General features: G+C 42.6%; 1 protein-coding gene across 1 annotated transcript in view; it reads right to left on the reverse strand.

Annotated features, from left to right (window-relative positions):
- Window positions 1-25,445, reverse strand: part of bsna (bassoon presynaptic cytomatrix protein a) — a 101,017-nt gene that overhangs the window by 44,943 nt on the left and 30,629 nt on the right. The window contains exons 2-4 of the mRNA XM_034537466.1: window positions 16,332-17,376; window positions 16,104-16,223; window positions 15,544-15,995 (exon numbers count right to left, since the gene is read on the reverse strand). Of these exons, the coding sequence (XP_034393357.1) occupies window positions 15,544-15,995; window positions 16,104-16,223; window positions 16,332-17,376 (1,617 nt within the window). The remainder of the gene's footprint in view (window positions 1-15,543; window positions 15,996-16,103; window positions 16,224-16,331; window positions 17,377-25,445) is intronic.

The following is a 25,445-nucleotide window of genomic DNA, read 5'->3' on the forward strand; positions in this document are numbered from 1 at the left end:
GGGTGATGATTTCGAGAGTGGGAGAACAGGTGTGTTAGCGGAAGAGTGAACGGAGGGTTTGGTAGGACTGCATCAATCGCTCTCTCTGGGGACTGTGAGTACTGACCCCGCATATGAGGAGGATTAACCTGAGCTCCAACAAGCGCGCCAGCCTAGGGTACCCTAGCACAGACTGTTAACGCCAAGGATGAGTGTGTGTTTCTGTTATGCGTATTGTTTTGTATAAGAATAAATGTTAATGTGTGTTAATCCCGTGTCTTGATAGAATTCCAGGGTTAGCAACCTGCTATATTTATAAAGGACACGAGGAGTTTAACCAGGGATATATATTTATATAAATGCATGGGAGTTGAGCCCACACCAACAGTAGGCTATAGTGAGAATTTGAGTAGACCCTTTTTCAGTGCACCTCCCATGCAAACAGGGGGAAAGTAGGAGGACCGTGACTAAAACAGCAACAGAGAGGGGGCACGCTTACTTTCTGCCTCTGCTGCTGTTTCACAAAGTGCACCACAACATGTAGCTCAAAGCCACAACCAGAAACCAAATGGGAACGCCTATGCACGTGGAAGGGAGAGATCCCTGAAACCCCCGTACCGGGTTGATGTCTTTTGCTATAGGTGTGGAGAAGATGGTCACTTCCAGCGAGAGTGTGAAAACCCAGAGAACCTCAGGAAAGTGAACAAGCGTCTTTTGAACCCAAAACAGTCATCGGGAAACTTCTCCGGGGCTCATTAAGGGAACGGCCTGAGGCTCCGGAGAAGATACGTTCCACAAAGTGTGACATGCTACAGGAAGGAAAGGCTAATTTGCCAGAGGGGTTAGTTGGACCTAGCTCTATTGTCCCGGTACAAATTGAGGGCATTTACGCCAAAGCTGTACTTGATAGCAGTTCTCAAGTTACTTTACTGTATCGTTCTTTCTATGACAGGTATCTGAAGCACCTGCCTTTGACCCCCATTGATTGCTTAGAGATTTGGAGTCTCAGTGTAGAGGAGTATCCATATGACGGATATATGTGTGCTTGAAACTTGAGTTCAATGAAGATGTAGTTGGAGTAGCTGAGACAATAGAAACACTTGTGCTTGTGTGTGCAGATCCGGCCATGAAAGGCGAGGCTTCTATTTTGGTTGGTACAAACACCTCCATAGTTCGGAGACTTTTTAGTTCCTGCCAAACCCATGGAGGAGATAATTTCCTTCATGCCCGCTCTGTTCACCCGGTCATAAAAGAAGCTTATGAGAAGTTTCAAGTAACCCCTGTTGACACTGCTAAGACCACTAGAGGGACAGTCTGGTTCATGCAAGAGAAGCCTTTCACTCTACCACCGGGTGGGGTTGCAACAGTCACCGGCATTCCGAAATTTCCTGGAGGTAGCCCGGGTCAAGCTGTTCTTATCGACCGTCCGGAGGAGGGGGGGTTTCCAGAAGGGCTTCTGGTGATGCCGGTGGCTGGAAAGCCAACCGTTGTCCATTGTCGTCGCATTAAAGTTACACTGAGAAATCTGTCTGGCCACAATGTGACCTTGAGACGTGGAATGCAAATCGCGCACCTTTTTCCTGTGGAGGTGATAAACACAGTCCCTGCAAAGGAAATACCCACGCGGTCTACCGCTCCGCTTTCCCCCTCCTCTTTTGATTTTGGTGAGTCTCCAGTGCCTCCTGAGTGGAAGGAGAGACTGTGTCAAAAAATGATGCAGAGAAAGGAGGTTTTCTCCTGCAGTGAGTTTGATGTTGGTTGTGCAAAGAATGCACAACACCACATTCGTGTAACGGATGATAAATCCTTTCGAGAACGTTCCAGACGATTACCACCAGGTGACTTGGAAGATGTGAGGAAACATCTCCATGATCTTAAAGAGGCTGGGATTATTTCAGATTCCAGAAGTCTCTATGCCTCCCCAATAGTTGTGGTTCGCAAGAAAAATAGAACCATAGGCATGTGCGTGGACTACAGGAGGTTAAACCGGAGGACCGTTCCGGATCAATACACAGTCCCGCGGGTGGAGGATGCTCTGTCTTGCCTGAGTGGTAGTCAGTGGTTCAGTGTGCTCGATCTCCGAAGTGGCTATTATCAGATCCCGTTAAGTCCCGCTGACAAAGAAAAAACAGCATTCATCTGGAGTCAAGTTTGAGGTACACACGGACAACAATCCCTTAACCTATGTCCTAACTACTGCTAAGTTGGACGCCGCAGGTCATCGATGGTTGGCGGAACTTTCAACGTATAGCTTTAGCCTAAAGTATCGCCCTGGGAAGCAAAATGTTGATGCTACATGTATATTCACTGCGTCACTAATCTCTGGTGTCCTTTAGGAAATGATATGCTTTATGTGAACATGAAATAATCTACATTTTAAATCCAAAAGCACAATCCCATGAATCCTAATGACAGTAAAGCAACGGAAAATAGAGGCAGAGGGTAAAAGAGAGAGTGGGTGGAGGAGAACAGCTGGAAGGAGGGAGGGACGAACGGAGGAGGTAATGGAGCACAAACACATCAGGCTTCGGTCTCGAGGGCAGGACAGCCAGCAGAGAAAAAGCACCCCCACAAACACCAACAGAATGGCGCGGCCTGCCTGGGAATCAACCATTCTGCAAGCGGCACATGAGGGCTGGAGGAAAACACAGTGAATGGATCCCCTCTAATTTCTCTCTCTCCCGGTCTCTCCCGTAAGAGCGGTCCCTCTCTCTCTCTCTCGCCACCTCTGACCACTTCCCTGTCGCCGGTTAATTCTCTTGCCCGCTCTGTCAGCCTCGCTCTCTGTTTCACGGCTGAGTCATCATCTTAGCCATTCCCGTGGTTTCCCTCTTCTCTCAATCCTTCTCTTCCAATCTCTCCCCTCTCGTCTCTTTTCATGGCTGTCTGGTATTTCCCCTCTTTGCTCTCCGTCCTTTCTTCTCCATAGTCCCTCTTACTCTCCTGTCAGTCTCCCTTTCGTTCTTACTTTCTCAAACATAGATATTACAGCAAAAAATAAGAAACGGTCACGTGTTGTATTACAGCATACGTCTGTGTTTGCCTATGTGAGTCACTTGTGAACACTTAATTGGTTGTATTATTATGCATCTGCCTCCGCATGCACTGTATATTTATATATATGTATATATATATATATATATATATATATATATATATATATATACATGTATTTACATTAGTGTATCTTAGGATGTAAAAGCGTGTTTGCATATGTGTACAGACCTTACGAGTCATGTGTGCAAACATTTATCTGTATCTACACATATGCTTACGTGATGGTTTGTTTGTATTTGCATGCACACAAGTCTTTATCCGTGTGTGTGTGTGTGTGTGAGTGTCGGCGTGTGCGTGTCTGTCACATCTTTGTAGCTGTCAGTGTCAGCGACAGACAGCCACTCATACAGAATATGACAACTGATTGGAAGACAGACCACCAACATTCGTCATGGCAACCACAGAGGACCTCGCCAGACTGTCAGGGATAGTTTAAACAGCATATTGGAGTTATTAAGGTCTTGATCTTTTGTATATCATTATGTGGACATTTGCACATGAGCCTGCAGCGGACTTGCTGATGAATAATTAAAAAGGAGATATTATATGTCTTTGAACAAGATATACTACCAGCTAGTGAACCTGCAAAAACATCATTAAATTATTTGGGTAGCTATGATGTGCCACATTATGATTAAGATTGCCCAATTGCAGAACAACTGCGGGATGGAGAAATGAATGATTAATGCTATAATAGGGTCCATTTCCTTAACCTGTGAAGAATACATTTGACCATTCAACCAGTGGTGACATGAGTCCCGTCTCATTTTGGGTGTCTGGTGATATTCCTATGCTTTCCCCTTTCTTAGTTTCTGCTCATGGCCTCACTCGTTTCACTATATCTGAACTTTTTCCTAACGTGTGGAACGCAACCTGATTCCAAATCTAAAACTTTAGTTATCCAGGTCAGTGTAACATATTTAAAAGGGTTATGAATTTCTTATGATGTCAGAAGGTGGTCGCAAATTCAAGCCAAAATGGCTGCAGGATTTTCGACAAAGTGTTCAGCATTAACGGAAAGATGAAGGAGTGGCATGGGCGGCCTGAACATGCATCTTGTCATGCTGCAGTCATTGAAAGGTTAGCGTAAGTGTGCAGCGTGGTCACCTGGATTTGCATTTGTTTGCATGTAGAGCTTCATCTTCGAACAGCAATTTAACCTTGGAAGTCAACATTGACTGACCTAAATCTGGGACTTCTCTTGGACGTCAGTGGTCTTGCCTACTTTATAACCTCTACAGACACGTTAGGGGTTAAAAGGATATTCTTACTCTTTGTATTGTCCGTCTCTTTTATTTAAAAAAAGGTAAGAGAAAAAAAGGTGTGTAGGATTGGTACATTTTCAGCATTTCTCGTCATCTTGCATGTAGCTTTGAAGCTTTGCGTTCAACTTCCAGCACTTAAGATACACACAGTTAAAGTTCAAACTCTACTTCCTGTTGATGTTTCCAATTTAGTTACATGAAATGTACAAGGTACAAGGCGTGAACCAGTGTTCTCTCTGCCTGTCACGACCCGCCAACACACACCTCCACCTCCGTCAGTGTGGGAGTGTAAATGCATTGACTGAACAAATGAGATTGGTGGAACCATGAAAAGACAGCAAGAAAATAGAAAAACAACAAAAAAAGGACAGATGAGATGAGTGTGTCTGAATAATTCACCCTTTTCACTCAATTATCGACGTGAGTCATGATTGTGTGTGCGGTGTGTGTGTAGTGTGTGTAATGTGTGTAGTGTGTTTCCTTTCAAGAGCACATTCCCCTTTTATGATGTTAAGTATTGTGTGTTTTATTGTGGGATCTTTCTTTGACACAGAGAAAAAACACACACGCAGAATTCAGCTCATGAGTCACTAATTTTTCTTCTTTTTGAAAAAAGTGGTCTGTAAGAGAGAGATAACATGTAAAAGAAAGAGGGATCGACGTGTTTTTCTTTGATATGAAAACATCAGAAACCCCCTGAGAGAAGCAGAAAGAGAGAGACATAAAAAGAGACATTGCTTTTCCTTCAGTGCATCTACCCCACGCAGTACGATAAGTCTCAAAGTTACAGCGGCTGCCAAGTTTCCTGCTGTCAGAGCTCAGTACGTTGCTCCAGTAGAATTTATGCTGTGTTCAGAGATCCGTGTGTCAAAAAGAAAAAACTGTATAAAGTCATTCACCAAAAATAAAAATAAAGTCACCAAGCACTTGTTGCTCCGCCCATTTAGCTTTTGATTCTGTCCCAGTTGCTGGCCTGCCGCCATCGAGGTGCCTCGGCCCACCAGTGCCCTTTGCACCTGAGCCACCCATGCACTCGCTCACTAAGACATTCTGACGAGGAAGCACATGCTCTATAGCCCGATGGTCATAGAATAATGCAGGCAGGGCAAACGCTGATGCGTTATCTCATCGATTTTTTGTTTGAAATAGTTTAGTTTTTTAACGGTCAGCTTAAAGTGTAGAAACAGACATATCAAATGTGTGTCAGATGCTCTTTTTCACACAATCCTTTATTTTGTTAACTTTCTTTCTTTTATTTATCAAATAAATCAAAATGCTTTCAAGAATAAAAAAGCTCCCCCAGCATTCAGGTGAACAACATGTACAGTCATAAACACATACAGTATCTGCATGTTGGCATTCACTTTAAAAGCTGGAGGCATTAGTTTGAATTAATATTCAGAGAAATCTGTCACCTACATGTTGAAATACCTCGACTATAAGAAATACAAAATAAATGTGCAACCTATTAATTTCACATGGAAAATGCCCCTACCAGAGCAGTATATAAGATCAAGCCTCTACTCTACATATTGCTCAAAGAGAATCCGTCATTATGGCTCAGCAGCAGACTCAGTTCCAATAATAGTGTTGTTTTTTTTCATCTCATCTGTGTCTGCAGGCTTCTTCTTGCTAAAACAGTGCTCATCTTGTTTTCCATCACTGGCAATTGGCAAAGCATTTACTGAGCTCCAGAAATCCTCTGGTTTTCCATTACTTCTTCAGTGGTTTCCATGTGTGCAGAGCTTTATTTGGACTTATCAGCTGCATACAGCAGATTTCCCTGCTGAGATCTGCAGCTTCATTTCGTAGTAAATCTAAGTCATCGCGGCTGTTGGCCTCCAGGTTGCAGACGGCAGAGTCCACTATTCAGGTCTCCTGGGAGTCATTTTTCCATGTCAGTGGTAATATCATGCAGGTGCATATAACCCTCCCTCTTCTGCTCTGACAATATGGCACCAGACGCAAAGGATTGGTGTAGACAGTTCTGAGTCTTATTTTCAAATGAATGCTATAAAGACTGTCGTGTTTTTTCATGCGTTCATGTATTTTTCTTCCTTGAAGAAACCCATTGGTTTCAATTGAATCAATTAATTAGTCAACTCATCAAACTTTCTAAAGATGTATCAAATTGAACACGAGGGAATTCCCCTTTCTTCCGCGGTATCGTCCCTTTACTGTTTTTAAACTGTTCAGAATCCCACGTTGTGCTTCTGTGGGAGTCTCTTTTTGTGTGTGAGAGGTGCTGTTAATCAGCTGACTAGCCTGGGGATGGGAACAGCTCTCCTCACTGACCCATTTAAAGACAAGATGGTGGAGAGAGTAGAGAAAGTAGGACAGTACGAAACTTAAAAGGTACTGCACACAGAAACTCACAGGCTAACACACGGACAGCACGCACCTTATCTCCTCGGGTCCTTTGAGATCTGCTGCTTTTGCACCAAAGATGAACATTTTGATTGGTCTCACTCCAGATACTACCAGCTAACACCTCTACCATTAACATGCAGGGTGGAGAGTGAGGCACCTGATCACGGAAACGCCCTGTCTCACACACATGCATGAGACAAGAATAAAGGACAACATGTTGTTTCTTCTTTTCTTGACTTGGTCCGCGTGTGCAGAGATTACGATGAAAAAAAGCTGCTCAGATACAGTGACAATACTGTTTCAACTTTCTCTAAATATAGTGCTGGAGCTCAGCAAGACACCACATGTTTTTGTTGAAGCCAACCAAATTATTGCTGATGATGTAAGATTATTTCCAAAGAAAACAATCTGTCTAGAACTATTTATGGAGGATGTGCTCACCTGCAGTCCTGCAACATTTAGCAGGACACATTTTTGGAACAGTGTGTTTCCTTGCAAACCTCCCCAGCCTCTCCTCTGTGGTTATAAAGAGGGAACAAACTCACTGCCCTCCTTCTCATCCTCTTCTACTGCCACTCACTGTGTCTCTAAACATGACAGGAACATGCAGTCTTTTTGTTCATGCTTTAAATCTTTCATCAGTTGGTACATTTTAAATAAGTACAACTTAACTGTGTATACATTTACACAAACATACATTTGTATTGTACTGCATGTCGGCAAAATCATTTAGCCCACAGATCTCTGTTAAAGTGTTTGATCTGTGTATTTGTATTTTAATGGAACCTTCATCTTATTTGATAAAAACTGTATTTTACGCAACATTTACGACTTAATTAGCTCTAGCAATAGTTGCCATAGCACTATATTACAATGTACATATTGGTGATACAATAAATAAATGAATAAATGTGTCTTAGTAAGCTTACATTCTTGATATATAGCATGGCCATTTATTCCTGTTCAGAAAACAGACCCAAAGAAGATAAGTGCCAGAGGTGGAGCTGTAACTCATCCACACAACAAGAGCAGCACAGAACAACCAACAAATGTAAGGAGGACGAGAGGAGGCAAACATTAGGGGAAAGGATGGAGGGATGAGAAGATGAAAGAGGAGAGCAAGCGGGGACAGATTGAGAGGTGGAGGCAGACTGAAGAGGGAGGACAGAAGAGTAAACAAGCGTAGGAGAAGAAAGGGAAAGATGCAGTGGGAGGAGGGAGGGAGAACGAAATGGAGGGGAAAAGGAAAAGGCAGTATTACACTGCAGGAGAGGAGAGGAGAGGAGAGGAGAGGAGCAGTGAGGTGGACAGACTGAGGAGGACAGAAGGCTGTGCAGTGATTCTGGAGTAGAACATAATTGAAGAGATGAAAGGCAGAGGGATAGAATGAGAGGAGGAGTGTGGATGAGAAAGAGGAGTGAATGGAGGTGAAGACAGAGGACTGGGGGAGAGGAGGAGTGATCCGAGGGTGTTTATGTGAGGAAGAAAACATCACAAAACATCTCCATCATCAATAAAGACTGGATTGTGTTTGTGTGTGTGTGTGTGTGTGTGTGTGTGTTTGAAATAGAAAGTAAATTCACCAGTAGACTCCAGACAACATCGGACTCCGAGCGCTTGATTTATGCCACAAAAGATGTGACACATGCAGTATTTTTGGCACAGTAAAAATAACAATAACCACTGGATCTTTTAGTTTGCGTCGCAACAAATTAATTACAGTCTTCATAAGTCTTTGGTCTCATCAGACTAACAGAAACGTCTCAAAATGACACTTGCAGTTCCCGCCTGACTAAACTAAGTGAGAGGAACCCAGCGCCCCGTCTCCACGTCATCTGCAGGTATTTAAAGACCCGACTGTGAGCACGCGATGCCGGATGCAGACGTCAGCACTGCACACTCTAAGACTTTGAAGACTGCATGTGAGATGTAAATGTTTTGAAGAAGATACATACATACCTCCTTCTGTTTCATGGATTGGAGGTCCATTCATACATTGTCATATTCATGTAATGTGTTTATGTAACTTTGTAAATGCTGTTCATTCTGTACACATGACATCTTTTGCGTCTGTCCATCCGGGGAGAGGGATCCTCCTCTGTTGCTCTCCTGAAGGTTTCTTCCCTTTTTTCCCTGTCAAAGGTTATTTTTGGGGAGTTTTTCCTGATCCGATGTGAGGTCCTGGGACAGGGATGTCGTATGTGTACAGATTGTAAAGCCCTCTGAGGCAAATTTGTAATTTGTGGTATTGGGCTATACAAAATAAACTGAATTGAATTGAATACATATGGTTTGAAATAGGTTGGTCAATAAACTTCCTAAAAATAGTCAACGGGAATTTTGAAGATATATTCAAATGTTTTCGAAACATGGGCATCACACTGAATCAGCTTAATCTCTCTCATGGAGCCAAGTACATTAGTGTGATGTCAACTGGCGGTTGAAAACCTGCTGCAACGTATTTGGATCACTTTGTATAGTTTTAGTAAAGTGAGTTCAGCTACAAAGAATCCCAAAGTATTGTAGGTATAAGAATATTCCAGAAGGGCTGAGATATTGTGTACAACAGCAGAAAGTATGAGCAAAAAGGTATGTTTAAATATCCAGATATCTTCCCATGAACCTGAAGGAAAGCACAATGGTTCTCACACTATGAGCTATCTATGAGCTACCTATGAGGAGGTCAATGGCACAACAACAATGAAACAGTGCTGACTGTTTCTTCATAAAAACTGTTTATTTTAGAGTTTTTTTTCTCCACAATGTAATGCAATGCCACAGCGTAATGCATATTTGGTACTCAATTAAGGTATTTTGTGTGCATTTCCCCGAAATACACATTAGGAATTTGAAAGCTTTGACACCTTGACTGGAATTCAAAAATAATAGGTGTCTGCATATTTGCTGAGACCAAAATATTGTCTCCAAAACAAATACCAAACAGTTTAATGCCTTGCAAATGAAGATATGATTTGCAATCATTATTATGTTAAAATTACCACCGTTGCAAGTGCAGTGCCTTTCGGAAGCCAATGCATCCACTTCAGTGAGGAGAGTTACCAATTAAAATACTCAAGACTACCAGATGATTATCGTTTTCATTACTGCGTCGTGATTTCAATGACTAATTTGAGAAGCAAACGTCTGAGAAAAAAAAAGAAAAGAAAAAAGGCCAACAACACATGCAGGGAAAAGTTACTCTTGTCTTGAAGGTTTCTCGATGCATATTGTATGACTTCTTAAAAAAAGTGAAAGGGGTTTGCTGTACTGAATAAGTCAAGAGAGAGAGAGAGAGAGAGAGAGAGAGAGATTGTAAGCAGTGGACAAACTACGAAAAAGAGTAAATGGATAAATGGATAAATGGATGAGCCGGAAATTAACAAGTTTCCTGCAAGGATGTGAGAACAAAACAAGTCAATTTGGGAAAAAGAGAGGCAGAAGAAAATAGAAATAAAAGGACAAATGTATTAGAGAGAGGAGAAAAGGAAGCAGATGAGTAGATGTAGCAAGTGGAAAGGCTCTAATGACCTTCAAAGCAGGCCGGTGATCAGAAAGTTGGCAGTTTGAATTCCACTTGGTAGTAATCTGCAAGGGAGGATGAAAACAGAGAAAGAGAGGACACGATGAAAGGAACAGATGGAAAAGAGGCGGGTGGAAAGAGGCAAGCAGAGGAGAAAGAGGAGAGAAGGAGAAGGAGGAGAGGAGGGGATGGCGAGCCGTTGTATTATTAATTGTGGCGAGATGTCCTGAAGTGCCGGAGCGAACCGTACGTCCATTAGGAGCTCTCACGCTCCTGCTGCTGCTCTCCTCCTCTATTTTTGTTCTGATTTATTTCTAAATAGAGAAGCATGACTCACTCCATCCTTGTTTCCAACCTTTGACTCCTCCTTCCTTGTCACCTCTCCTCATTTTTGGCCCTTGATTTTAGTGAGTGGCATTAGTTTTGGACCTATACGGAATCTTGAAGGCCAAATCCATAAATATTAATTTTCACAGGCATAAGTTTAGTTTTTACATATTTCAAACATTGCAGTATAATCAGTCCCTTTTGAAAGACGAGGTTTGAACAGTAACCCTCTAGACATTATTGGAGAAAGTCACTAAATTGGAAAACAGAATAACACGTATCCAATCAACCGTCAAAGAGAAGCAGGGAACACAATTAGGAGCGAAAGAAATGTGTAGAATAGAAGAAAGGAGAGAACATTTGCTCTTTTATCTAATCTGATAATCTGAGATGCTGACCAGTGCCGCTGAATAGACTGTAGAAATCATTCTGACACACACACGCACGCACGGACGCACGCACGCACACACACACGCACACACACACGCACACACACACACACACACACACACGCACACACACACACACACACACACACACACACACACACACACACACACAGATTTCCTTCCTACATTACCAACAGTGACTATGTATGACCAAGTATAATAGTATGGATTTCAAATATACCCTTATCTTGTGGATTTTAGCTAATGTTGTACTATTTAAAACATTCATAACTTGCATGACCAACAGTGGACATCAAAATGTCCCCCGCTGTTGGTGAATGTGTAACAACCAGAGATGGGTATCATAAGGATTGTATTGATACTGCTACTCTTGTCAATACACCAGGTTCTATGCTTTCTCAATAATCTTATTGGTTTAGTTTCACAACTAATAAGTCTAGTAAGTGCTTTTAAAATTAAATTATATATTTTTTTAAGACTAAATTCAGATCAGGATTAGAATCTGTGTGTGTGTGTGTGTGTGCGTGTGTGTGTGTGTGTGTGTGTGTGTGTGTGTGTGTGTGCGTGTGTCATTTATTTCTTTGGTGTTGACTAAATGTCACACGTGCAACTTCTGTCCTAAAATTATTCTTGCTATTTCGTTTATCCATTAGTTAGTTTCTCTCTGAAGCCTCTGCTCATCAATTTACAGATTGTTATTCTTTCATTATTTTTTTTCCCCAGGGGAATAGAAAGTAGAGGAAGCAGTAAGTGAACACAACAGAGAGCAGCTCGGTGCAGGTATGACCTTTAGAATGACCAATCAGTGCTTTGGGAACTCATCACAAAGCATAATTAAATATACACAGATAAACTCTTTAAATTACCCATCTTAACCTTTTGGCCATGATGGCATTGGCTGTGTCCTTCCCAGGATGCTCTTAATTGGAATCTTGCTCATATAATGTTAACACACACACATACACACACACACAAACAAACTCAGAGACACAGATATAACATTACACACAAACACACACCACATCAGTTTCCTTCAGATGTGCAAACACACACACACACACATTTAGACAAACATACAGGTGGACTGGGTGCAGTAATCCTAATTGTTCCGACAGCAGTGAGGACAGCTGTGAAAGCCTGAACGACAGACTGGACCGAGAAATGGCCTCATTCACTCATTAACTAACACCTGCTTATAAGTGCAGTGTGTGTGCGTGGGTGCGTGTGTGTGTTTGTGTGTGTGTGTGTATGTGTCATGGTGTTTCATCATCGTTCAAGCCTTCATGAGGAGGCCGTTTCATCAGATGCTGAGCGATTCTGTTTAATATGTTCACGTTGAATTGTGAGCTTAGACTTTCACATAACCATACACAACATGCTCCACAGTTTCTACAGACACTCCCAGTGGCCTTTCAAACTCCATCAAATTAGACAGGACTGATACAAGGAAGAATGAGCACACTAAAGGAGAAAGAATAAATGTTATTTGGAAAGGTAAAACTATGGGAGGCAGGCATTAAGTAGAGAAGCAGAGAGGACAGCGAGGACAGAGAGGATAAAAGTAACTTTTTACTTTTCTGTTCCAGGATACACTGTCTCCCCCTTACATATTTAATCTCTCCTGCCATTTATATTTAAAATAAAACTTTGCTAAATTATTGAGTAAGTAGTAGTGAAAGTAGACAACCTTTTCGTATTACAAAGTTATTGAGAACAGGAATTATTACGACATGTTATTTATTCAGAAATATTATGTATTTTTGGGGGGAATATGTGCATTCAGTGGGATGTTAGTGAGATGAAAATGGCAAAGTGGGAAAATACAAACACACAGTAGTAACTAAGTTGGGATGGTTAGCAAGCTCACTGAGCACAACATCACATCTACTAATGCAGAGAATAACTTCCTGAAAAAAAGTAGAACTGTTTGGGTCTGAGATGACCAACAACAGAAAGGTTTGATATATACTTGCTACCACAATGTGCAACTATATACGCTACCGTATGAGCTATATAACCCAACAAGTCCACCGCCTGGATGGCAGCACTGGGAGGCTGCACTATGAGCTACATGCTGTCATGGGCTCACAGGTGCTATGCTAACATGCTAATGTTTAGCAGGTATAATGTTTACCATGCATGTTAGCATGCAATCATTTGATAATTAGCACTAAGTATGGCTAAGGCTGATGAGAATGCCGTTAGCTTGGCAGATACTGGTGCTGGATGACAAGTGACAGAATCGCAGAGTCATTACATTTATTTATTTATTAACATAAACAAAAACCCTTTCCTTGTCTTCTTCCCAATGTTTCTTTACGTCTCAATTGATCCATTCTTCTTCATCATCTTTGAGAAGGATCTCCTACTTCTCCAGTCCTTTTCACCTATTGTTGTAGCATGACTATAATTTAAAACGTTGTAGTAGTTAACAGTAATTTAACACTGCGTCATCACCTTTTCTCTAAAATACTGAAGAACACATTTTATCCCCCTCCTCTCTTCCTTCTGTCTATTCTCTCTTTTCATTCACTGTGTATGAAGAGCTGCAGGCCTTACTATACAAACACACAGATGCATAGACACTCTTTACATAATATGTCTTCTTAATATCTATCTGCATGTGTGTGACAGTTAATTGCGTTCATTTCTCACGGTCTAAATAACATTTTGAACCATTCTTTCGTGTAGTAGTACTAATATATAACCCTACAGGGGTTATATATTATCTCTAGGTCTATTTTGAGGCAGTGACAGTACAGTACAGTACTGGACTGGACTCTCCAGAGACCCCAAAGGCGTCATGCTGCCTCAAAGTAAATGAACATGAGTCATTCTCGATCTGCTTGACTGATTTACATGCATCCTTGCCTCTTTCTGTCTTATCTTTCATCAGTTTTTCTTCTTCTTTTTCTTCTCTTCTTCCCTCCCTTCCCTGTAACCTTATATATCTATTTCCTTGTCTGACTTAATACATACATCCTGAATTCTTTATTTTCCCCTTGCCTTTCTAACTTCCTTCATTTCACATTCTGTTGCTACCTCTCTTCCTTCTTTTTACCCCCAAGCCTGTGTCTAGATCAATAATGAGGAGGTGTGAGGGTAGTTGGCCTTTACACAAGTTTCATTGTGGCATGAGCAGAATCACTTTGGAAGAAAAAGAGAAAGAATAACTGAAAAGGGAGTCTGTGTTTTGGGATTCAACTTCCCTCAAAACCTTCATTCAACCTTCTCTCATCCTTTGTCCCTTTGACTTGCTTGGTCTAAAGTCCTTATCTTAATTTCTTTCATCTATCTCCTTATTTGCATGCTTTTTCTCCTCATCTATTTCCATTTCTTCCTCATTGTGCCCAGCTTATTATATTGCCTTTTGTATTTCCCCTCTCATCTTTCCTTCTTGCTCCTTCTTCACCTTTCACCTATGCACTAAGAATCGATGAAAGAAAAGTTAGTTTTGCCTCTCTAAAATTTAGTAAAATGAAGCTTCACTCATTAAATTAAATGAACTAGTGCATTGTCAGTTCAAAGCGTGCCTGTTCGGACATCACACCGAAGATGACTACATTAACTTGGACATTTTAGTTGGGTTTGATCCAGCCAATTGAGACAGTTAATAGCAACGTATTTATTACGCTGGCATTTTGCACAATAAAACACAGTAGTAAGATGTCCACAGATAGAAGATAGACAGTACTGTCTGTATGACTGATTTCATGAGACAAATGAGACAGAACTGCTGACAAAGCATATTACTACAGCTTGTGTTACTGTAGCGGAGCAGCCATCTTGGATTTTGAGGTCAGAGTTGGTGGTGTTCGTCGGACTTTCAGGGTCAGACATCTGATTTCAGGCGACGTTTGAACATTTCTGGGAACTAAAACATTCCTTTTTTCTGGCTCAAATGGAACCCAACATTGATATCGTATTGCAAGCTATGGAAAGCGAGCTGTACCCAGAATGCCATTCAGCAGGGTAACAGTTATTTTGGGGTCCACTCTCAATACACTACACAGTATGTACATAAAGCGCTACTAATACATAGGTGCCATAGAGTTCACAAACACGACACTGGACTTCATTGTGTCCTCAGCAACACACCTGCCAAGCATGAAGAACAACATCTCGGATTTATTTGTTTTATTAACTTGTAGTGAAGCTAAGGTTGTTTCCCAAAGTTTTGATTTGTGCTTAATGGTATTGATTGTCTGGAGATGATATAAGCATTCATTTGTTATTGCAGCATGTCTGCAGCAAGTACTGTAATTTGCGCCTGATAAACTAGCAGTATGTTGCTATGACGCCTTATGCACACTTAATTGTTTTTAATGGCGACTCCTGGGCGATTAATCAACGAGCTAAAAGAGATCCAAATAAAAAATTTAAATCAAAGTATTGTACGTATTGTCTTGCATTCATAAGTTTCATATTCTGTTAAGGCTTACTGATAAGGAGGTCCATCTGTGGCTATTTCTTTTTTGTATTAAGGTAAAACAGCACTGTGAATGACAGTATGTTGTGAACACTGTTTTTCTTGCTGGATTACATACATTAATGCATCAGTGTGTGATACCGTGTGTGTACACTGCACTGCATGTATGTGTAACACTCCTCTTACCTCCACCAGATGTGGCGTGGGGTTGAAGCCACACAGGTTACACACTTGGCCTTGGCACTGCGTACAGGTGTTGTAGTTGGGTGGGTCGGAGCTGCCGATGTTCAGTTCTGTTTTACAAAGAGGACAGTTCACTTTAGGCTTCACAGGCTCTGGAGCAGGCACAGGGGCCACCATGGGCTCCTGTTTCTGCAGCGCCTTTTGCAGATGAGTAGGTGTTTGCTGATGTTGCTGTCCTTGCGGCCCTTTTTGATGATGCGCGGGTGACTGTTGTTGTGGCATTCCTTGTTGATAGGGCATGGTCTGCTGCTTCTGGGTTGGTGCATGCGGTCCACCAATTTGGGAACTTCCCATTTGGCTCAGCGCATGAGGACCCCCCATTTGGCTTGATGGATAAGGGCTTCCCATTTGGCTCTGTGTATGAGGACCCCCCATTTGGCTCGGTGGATAAGGGCCTCCCAGTTGGTTTGATGGATAAGGACCTCCCGTTTGGCTCAGCGCATGAGGACCCCCCAGTTGGCTTGATGGATAAGGGCCTCCCATTTGGCTCGGCGCATGAGGACCCCCCATTTGGCTCGGCGCATGAGGACCCCCCATTTGGCCTGGCACATGAGGACCCCCCATTTGGCTTGATGGATACGGGCCTCCCATTTGGCTCGGAGCATGAGGAACCCCCATTTGGCCTGGCACATGAGGACCCCCCATTTGGCTTGATGGATACGGGCCTCCCATTTGGCTCGGAGCATGAGGAACCCCCATTTGGCTTGACGCATGAGGACCAGCTATTTTGCTCGGAACATGAGGGCCACCCATTTGGCTCGACGCTTGAGGGCCACCCATTTGATTTGGACCATGAGGGCCTCCCATACTGAATTGTTTGGTGCCAGGAGCCCCTTGTTGTTGCTGCCTGTTGTCAGGATTTGCATTACTGAACACCACCTTGCCTCGTGCAGGGCTTGGCTGGGTGGAGGCAGTGGGCAGAGGGTCAACATTGATCAGGGTACTTGCCTGATTGAGCAGCGATGCCCCGAAGCCAAACAGTTTGGTCAGACCATCCTGGGCAGGAGGAGGGGCCTGACTCTGAGGTCTGTGGGCTGGGGAGGAGCCAGCGCTTCTGGTCTGGTCATGGGGCCGCGCCATAGACTGATGCATTGGGGAACCGCGACCCAAATCGGGTTGGGATGGAGCCTTAGCCAAGCCAGGGAGGGGCACAGCACCAGGGTGGGGAATCCGTGGACCGCCGGGCTGGTTGAGGCCTCCTGTAGGACCTCCAACAGCTCCTGGAACCCCGGTACCTCTCTGAGAGTATGGGTCAGACCTCATGCCCTGCTGAAAAGATCCTGTCTGAGTCTGGGGGCCGCCAAGGCCTGGGTGTCTCTGCAAGCCTGGAAAGGTATGAGGCTGCGTCTGGGGCCCTGGCTTGGACCCAGGGTATGACTGGGGCTGAGACTGGGGATACTGCTGGGACTGGGAGTATGGCTGGGCCTGGGAGTAGGGTTGACTTTGGCCGTAAGGCTGAGACTGCTGCTGCTGCTGCTGGTGGTGGTGTTGTTGCTGCTGCTGCTGCTGTTGATGTTGCTGCTGCTGCTGCTGTTGATGTTGCTGCTGCTGCTGCTGTCGCTGGCTGGGCTGACTCTGTGCCAAAGGTTTAGGCTGTGCCGCTGCTGCTGGCTGTATTGGCTGTATTGGCTGAGGTGCAGGCTGCTGAGGCTGAACGATGGGTTTGGCTTGGTGGGACGGAGAGTGAATCTGCTGTTGGCTCTTAGATCGGGGCGTGGTCATATCAATGCCAAGAGCTCTTTGCATCTGACAATTCAGACACAGCCACTCCTGGACCTGCAGACAGAGAACAGACAGGTTTGATGTTATTTTAACCTTCCCCCGGGCTGAATCATTTTAGTTTAAATATGGCATAGATATTCAGTATCAGCTTTTTCCGATCATCATTGATGCTAAAAATCTATACTGAGGGAGATATCTAATACCTGTGTAATAACTTATAACTGTGCCAGTCCCTCAAAATGGAAATAGAAACATTCAAGATTGCAGATAGATAACGTTGCAGCAATGCTTGGCAACACAACATGTGTTTTCACTGGCTGGGCCAATGAGATTGAAGAGGTTATGACTGCTGTTTGCCTTAGCGATGTTAGAAAAGTTGAAGCAAGTGAAACGAAAGATAAAAAAGGAAAATAATGTTCTTTTATGAAGATATAGTACAGCATAGTTTTAAAAAATCAGTATGATTAATTGATGTTCGCTTTCAAAGCTGATTGCTATTGATTGCTTTATATATCCTCTTGCACCAGTATCTCTTCTAAACCACATGGACACCCATTCAGCCAACTTCAAAGCTGCAGACAGTAGAGAGAGTGCCTTTGATAGCTACACATAGAATATGGTCCATCTTTCTTCCCGTTGAAAAAAGAAGTGGAGAAAGAATAGTTGTAATCAACCAGAAATAGAAGGAGAGAGAGGTAAATCAACCATACTGCAGCGCTGAGTGATTGCTGAGCCGAAACCGCAACCTGAGAGAAAAAGCATTACATCCCTCACAGACACAGACATGAATCCACAAGGGTACACAGGTATGCACATCAAATGACACAAGCAAGACACACACAGATATAATATCAGACACACACAATTAAAACGAAACATCCATCAGCCATCATCTAAAAATAAAAATAAAAACATCACCCCTCCTCCTCCTCCTCTTCTCCATGTCTTCCTCCTTCTCTTCTTCCTCCAGATGAGAGCTGATACTCCCTTGTGTCCAAACCTTTCTTGGTTCTCTGATTCCTCCCGGCTTCAAAAAGCACACAGCTCCTCTCTGAACTGTGTCAACCTGCTGTCGTCCTGTCTGTACTACCGTGGCTTTGCATCCACCACAACCACCCCGCCGCCATATATAGTGCTATTTTAGCTCCTCTGCAAGCAGAGCAAAGCTAGTAAATCTGTGCACGTTTCAAGCGTTTCTCCCATCCCCTTTCCTTCCCACAATGCAATGCGCAAACGTACTGTATCACCCCGCCCGCTATCCACTGAAACCCCCCTCAATTTTCTTTGTTAAAGGACAAGTGGCTCCGTGTGTTTGAGGGGAAGATGTGGGGGAAAATGTCTGCATCAGTCACGTATCCAAACTAAGCACTTCCTCCCACTGTGCTGTCCCTGCCTGCTTTGCTGTCTGGCATTTTCTAGCTTGGCAGCATTACTGATCCCATTCTGTTAACTCAGCGGCTACAGCCTGACATCCTCCTTTCCTCCTTAACACATTCTCTTTGTAGCTGCCTTTCCGCTCCTCTCAGCTTCTCTCCTCCCTGTTCCTTTTTTATTTTCCCCACTACACTTTCCCATTTTTCTTGTTTTCCGTCTTCACCCCCATTTTTTTCTGTTCTCTCTGTGATCAGCTTGAAAATGTAGGTCTCGTTCCTTGAATAGCGGAAGGAGATTTGAAAGTATAATTTTGCTGTGCATGCTCCTCCCACGTTGTGCTGCCATAATTACATCTGATGAAGATGGCGAGAGGGAGATGAAGAGAGGGAGATAGGGAGAAAGAGAAAGGGGGAGGGTGGGCTGGTTTTAATGAGTCCCTGTCTTTCCCTCTGCTTCATAAGCAACATCACAAGAGACACTTGAATGAATGAGGGATAAAGCGATGGAGGGACGGGAAAGAGGAGGGAGGAGATGGAGCGAACCGTGGAGGGAGAGGAGTCAGCAGTTTTTTAATCCAGGCAGCTCTTCAACTCTCATCATGTCAAGCTTAATCAACGGCAGCACAGAATATCCACCTCTGCTTCGCTGTGGTTAAAACCAGTTAATCCTTAACACACCTGAGTCCTGTTGTTGAATCACGTTCCTCTGGATTTGTTTCGAGGTTCAGATTTCATCTCACTGCATCGAGTCACTCACCCAGGACTCTCCAAGAGAATGAGTGGAGATGAAAGAACTCTCCACTTAAAAAGCAAAGAAAACTTGCTCGCTCATCTGACCCTGCAAAAACTGCCTCAGGCCTCATGTTGAAAACTACAGCTGAGACAGAGAACGATAAGCCTGTTGTAGTTTAGAAAAACTTGTCTTATGGACCTCCAAGTTAGAGAGCAGGGGTCACCTCATGTTATAGCCAATTTACCACTTTATGGTACTTTACTACACCGATTCACACACCAGTCAGTTTGCATGCATTCACTCCCGTGGAAGTTACCACAAAAGTAAGTGTTTGCAAATGCCTTTTCTAAGATGAAAATGAGCCCTGAAAATCTCAAACAATGCTGACTCTGCACTCTCCTCCACACTACACTATGTAGTAAAAAGTTGTTAATTTTCTTTTTGCAGAAGCAAATTTGAGCCTATTTTTGCAATTGTTTGTACGATCATATTTAATGTGTTATAATTTGAATGCAAAATTAAAAGCGCTATGGTAAAAAGGCTTTAAGTAAAGAAGACACTAACCATTATGTGTTAGGAATGGAGTTGCAAAGCCAATGTTGTTTTTTTGTATAGGTTTTTGGTTAGATACCTGAAATAAGGTTTGTGATTCAACCCAAGATTAGGAGATGTTGTTGTTACACACCATAAAACACTTCATTATAACCCTCTTAATTGTGAAGCTTTGAAGTGTCTTCTGGTGTGGTTGCCAACAGCACCCCTCTATAAGCAGGGTGGGCAGCCCCGTTATCATTCCCAGGTCAAACACCGCTGAACAGACACAGGACAGACAGCATAGTGAGCAGACAGGCCACGGGCATGATGAAGCGTGTGTTTGGCTGCATTCAGTCAAAATATGGCACCTCCCCGCAGGTGTTTCAGGAGACGTGGATGTGTTTATTTGTTTTATTCTTCTTATTCTTTGTTCTCACTATAGCACTCCAGCTCGCTGGACCACCACGGCGCTCTCTCTCCCTCCCTCCATCTCTCACTCGCTCACCTGTTGAGCTAAAGAGGAGGTGTGAAATGTGAATGCTTTTTACAAACAGCCACCAACAATGTGAGCCACTTAATAAACAGGGTATTTTGGCATCCAAAACCTTTCCAAAAAGAATCCTATTGCCGAACAACAACAACATAGGTTGTTTGTCAGTGCCTTCTGAAGTGGCCCTTATTTCCGTGATAAATATGATGAAGATAAGAGCATTTTCTGACCAGGCACTTTTATGGTAAAGGTCTGGTTAAGTCCAACTGAATTGAAATTGCATGTTTTATTTCTGTCATAGTATGGATATCTTCTCTGTAGACCACATGTCCTGCGTGCTCCTTTAAAAAAAGGGTTATCAATCCATCAGAATGCTAGTTCTTAGGCCTGAAAGACTTCACAGACTCCATATATATACAATTATTTCATTGTATAACTTATTTGTATGAAGCAGTCACGTCACACTGACTAACAGCCAGACAGCACAACCCAAGAGCCATAGAAGAACATAAACACACATTGTCCTGCACAGTAGCGTGTTGAATGAGCCAAACACACTCCTCATGTCAGTTTTGTTCTCAGACAGCTAACTACAGAAATAATTCTCTACATGTGACTTCAGTCTGTCAACCGCTTAAAACTATTTCTGATATTTTTCCCAAATACCTTTTTTTTTTTGTTAAAATTCATTGGGAATAAATAAAAATAAAAAAAACAGCAAAAAGGGATGACTAAATGTGAATTCAGTTGGACTGCAATGCAACTAAAACTGGGTGTTTATTGTCAAGAAAAGATTGTGTTCACGGTTAAAACAAACTAATGTTACATGTTGAAACTACGTCTGCCTTTTACTATGAGAGAGGACATCATTACTTCATGTTACAGACATATGTTCTTTTGCTTAATGAGCTACACTTACAGTACTATACAGTACAAAAGGTCACACAGGACAGTTAAAGCAGCAACATACTAATAATGACTCACATGGAAAAGCCACAACTGCATTTTGGATGATTAGACATTCAACTACTTTATGTGATATTAGGTTAGGTAAATAATATGACAAAAAGGTCCCACCCAAATTAACTCGTACAAATGGAAGTACGCGTGCACACACAGTAACCTATTTATACCCACAACTCAAAATACTGCTTTCCAACACACACACACACACACACACACACACACACACACACACTGCAGCCTCTCATCCCCGGCTTATCCTAAGAAGCTCAGCTCTCCTCAAACCTGTAGGATTTCCTCGATTTCTGTTCTCTCTTATTTCCCTGCAGACAACTCTCCATTCACTTAACGACCCTCACACACACAGGTTAGAACTCATCTTGTAAGAGTCACTAACTTGGAGGTCAGGTTCATCTATTCAAGAGGTTGAACTCTGTCAGTATTGAGTCTCAAACACGCACGCACTCACACACACACACACACACACACACACACACACACACACACACACACGCACACACACACTCACAGGAACATTTCATTTGATCATTTAATCAGGTCTACAGTTCAATCAGGTCAACAGATGTTGAGCTGTGCATCGGGAAAAGTATTTGATGATGAAATAAAAAAGAAGAAGATTACAACCTCTACCTCTTTAATGTCAAATACTGTTGTAGTAATAGGAAGACTGGACTTTACTGAGGAGTCAAAGTAGAACGTCTGAGTTTAATCGTGAAGCTACTTTATTTAGATATTCAGAATTAAAATGTTTATTTGTCATCGTCAACTTCCTGTTCTGCCACCTTTAGTGCACCACTGGGAAATGTGTGTACTGCAATTTAATAGAATAATTACAAAGTTGTGATTCCTTTCTGGCCATGAATTAGGGGATAAATAGAACACAAAAGCACAATGTTCTTCATAGATCCGGCCTCTTAATTCTTACTTCGTAGTCGGTCAATTGGAAGGCCCTGGAAAACGTCATGGTTACTGGTGGATGTATGTAGTAGGTTACTTCAAGCATGCTTTGGGGAGAAAGGTCTGCTTTGCTTGCTCCATATATACGTATATATACGTATATATATATATATATATATATATATATATATATATATATATATATATCAAACGTGTGCGCACAAATGAACCAAAATGTGGGAGTTCATTTATTTTAACTTCTAATTTTCTTTCTATTTCTAATTTTCTAGTTTTTCCTCTGTCCAGCACATTGAAACTGGAAAAATAAAAGACACACTTAGTCACTCCTAAAGAAGGCAGAAGAAAAGTGACCACACAAAGAAAGCAAATCTGAAAGATTTCATAAACGGCCTACATTGCTTGGATCTCTGCAGTAATATAACTTCTGGCTTTAACGAAACAATGAAATGAATGCAGCTGAACGCCGATTGCAATATTTGTCAAAATAGTTGTAATGTGATACTTATTAAGCGTCTTTGAGTGTCTAGAAAAGCGCTATATAAATTCAAAGTATTATTATTATTATTATACTTAGGCCATATCATGCAGTTCTCAGAGTTGAAGTTGCACGGAGCAGAGTTCATTGTGACTCTAATGTAATGACAACATGTGTAAAACTTTACTTATTTAAATTTTGTCAGTTACGTCCGTAACTTTTAAAAAGTAACAAATATATTGATTTGAATTCAAACCATGATGTTTCACTCATCTTTACACTTTCTCTTTTGATTGGTGGCTTTATGTCACTCATCCACGTTCACTATCTCCCTGTAAACCCTACACACACACATACACACACACGCACACACGCGCGCGCACACACACACACACACTAACCTTTGAAAAGAAGTCTCCGTTTTGTCATCAGATAAGAGGAAAAAAAGACAGTTTGAGCTTTTTCCTGTGGCTGTCGTACGCAAAGTGTGACATGGACACAAACCCAGTCACACTCAAAAACACACACACACACACACACACACTCACACACAGTACACACTCAGACTCGCTGACCAGCTGTCGTCATAAAATATTCACATCACAGATCTCCAAACAATGTGAGTACTGAACAGGCGGTAACACGATGTCCTGCAGAACGCTTCCAAATGTCTGCAAACCACATTCTACTTGTACTTTTCACTTTTACTCTTACTTCTACATACCAACACCATTCTAATTCATATCTAAGGCCTCTGTTTCCAGGAAGTTGTTTCACATGGCAGTATGACAATAATTACTGAGAGACAGTACAAAATTACACATTGCCGTGATGAAAGATTGTATCCATATCACTCCCCCGAAATATAAAATATTATATTATAAAACTAAAAATGCACGAGTTTTATTACTTTCTGTGCTATAAAAACACCTCAGTTTAATTTTTTTTCACACTAAAATCCGATATTAACACAAAGTGAAATAGGAATTATGTTGTTAAGCATGACGTCGAAGATCAATCTGTTTTCCTTGCGAAACATCAGTGGGGAGTGAAACAACACAGTAGGAGTAGAGGTAGAGAACAACACCTGCTTGCAAGAGCCGAGATTGTTCATTGCACAATTTTGCTCACTTTGGAGAAATGGTGGGAGGTCTATTATAGAAATATGAGTATGACATGGTTACAGGTGCCCTCATTACATCAAGCCACGGTTGAATTGACTTTCCCTGAGCTGTAATTGGCTCACGGTGGCTGGAAATGTCACATGTAATGTAAGGCAAACAAAGCCCACCGCAGGCATTCCACACTGTTCGTGGGCTGGCGTTATGGTCTGTCGTTGTGGTCTGGCCTTGTGGTCTGGTGTTGTGGTCTGGCGTTGTGGTCTGGCGTTGTGGTCTGTTATTGTGATCTGGCATTGTGATCTGGACTTGTGGTCTGGCGTTGTGGTCTGGCGTTGTGGTCTGGCCTTGTGGTCTGGCGTTGTGGTCTGGCATTGTGGTCTGGCCTTGTGGTCTGGCGTTGTGGTCTGGCGTTGTGGTCTGGCGTTGTGGTCTGGCCTTGTGGTCTGGTGTTGTGGTCTGGCATTGTGGTCTGGCGTTGTGGTCTGGCGTTATGGTCTGGCCTTGTGGTCTGGCGTTGTGGTCTGGCCTTGTGGTCTGGCCTTGTGGTCTGGCCTGAGCAGCTCACTTTCTCTGTCTGGTCCCACACATATTACCGGCTAGACTGTGTACACACACAAATACCCACGTGTCCTGCAGTGCATTAAGACAGCCTCACATGCTCCGGCACAATCCATATGCACCGCCACACATGTTCGCAGCTTTTAATAGACCAGTCCATCGACATGGTGAGCAGCCTTTTAGGGGCGGAGTGAAGGAGAGAAGGAGTGAAGGAGGCGGAGAAAGAGGACCAACAGGAGGAGTGTGTGTGTGTGGCAATGCAGGGCGAGGATGAGGATGAGATGAATGTGGAGAAACAAGAGAGGAGAGAAGAACAGATGCTTTTCAAACCAATGAAAGAAACTAATAACTTGTGTGTCTCCGCAGGACTCATCGCATGTTAATAAATGTGTATTCTTGCATTATCTCTGAGAAACGAGATTAATAACTGTTCAGTGGTTCCCCGTTTCTTCAATCATGTGCACTTTCTGATTTAAACATTCTAGAAATGATTTTATCGCATTAAAAACCTTCCAAACACGAGACACTGCTCCTACGTAGCCTGATAAACAAACAATACTTTGTTTATTCAGCAGGTTTATTCAATCAACGGCTTTTTCAGTCGCCAGGGTAGCTACAGTTGCTAGGACAGAACATTGTTTGCGTGCTTTGAAGAAATATTTTGATAACAGTTGTTATTTCTATAAGTTGACATCCACTGATTTCGTGGTCACTTTTCTTTCACTTTATTTCCTTGATGTAGACAGGCAGCTAGCTAGCTACTCTAGGCGGGATGGTGATGTTCTTAATCCCGCCCACAAGGCTCTGATTGGTTCACAGTTTCTCTACCCAGCAGAACGTCAGTGGGGACTGCGGAAAAAAACGAATCGCTTTGACCAATACGGTTTAGCTTCCATTGTGGGAATTTAGATGAGACGAATATGTATGATGCCTATGA

Source organism: Cyclopterus lumpus, chromosome 7 (assembly GCF_009769545.1).
Source record: "Cyclopterus lumpus isolate fCycLum1 chromosome 7, fCycLum1.pri, whole genome shotgun sequence".
NCBI classification, from domain to species: domain Eukaryota; kingdom Metazoa; phylum Chordata; class Actinopteri; order Perciformes; family Cyclopteridae; genus Cyclopterus; species Cyclopterus lumpus.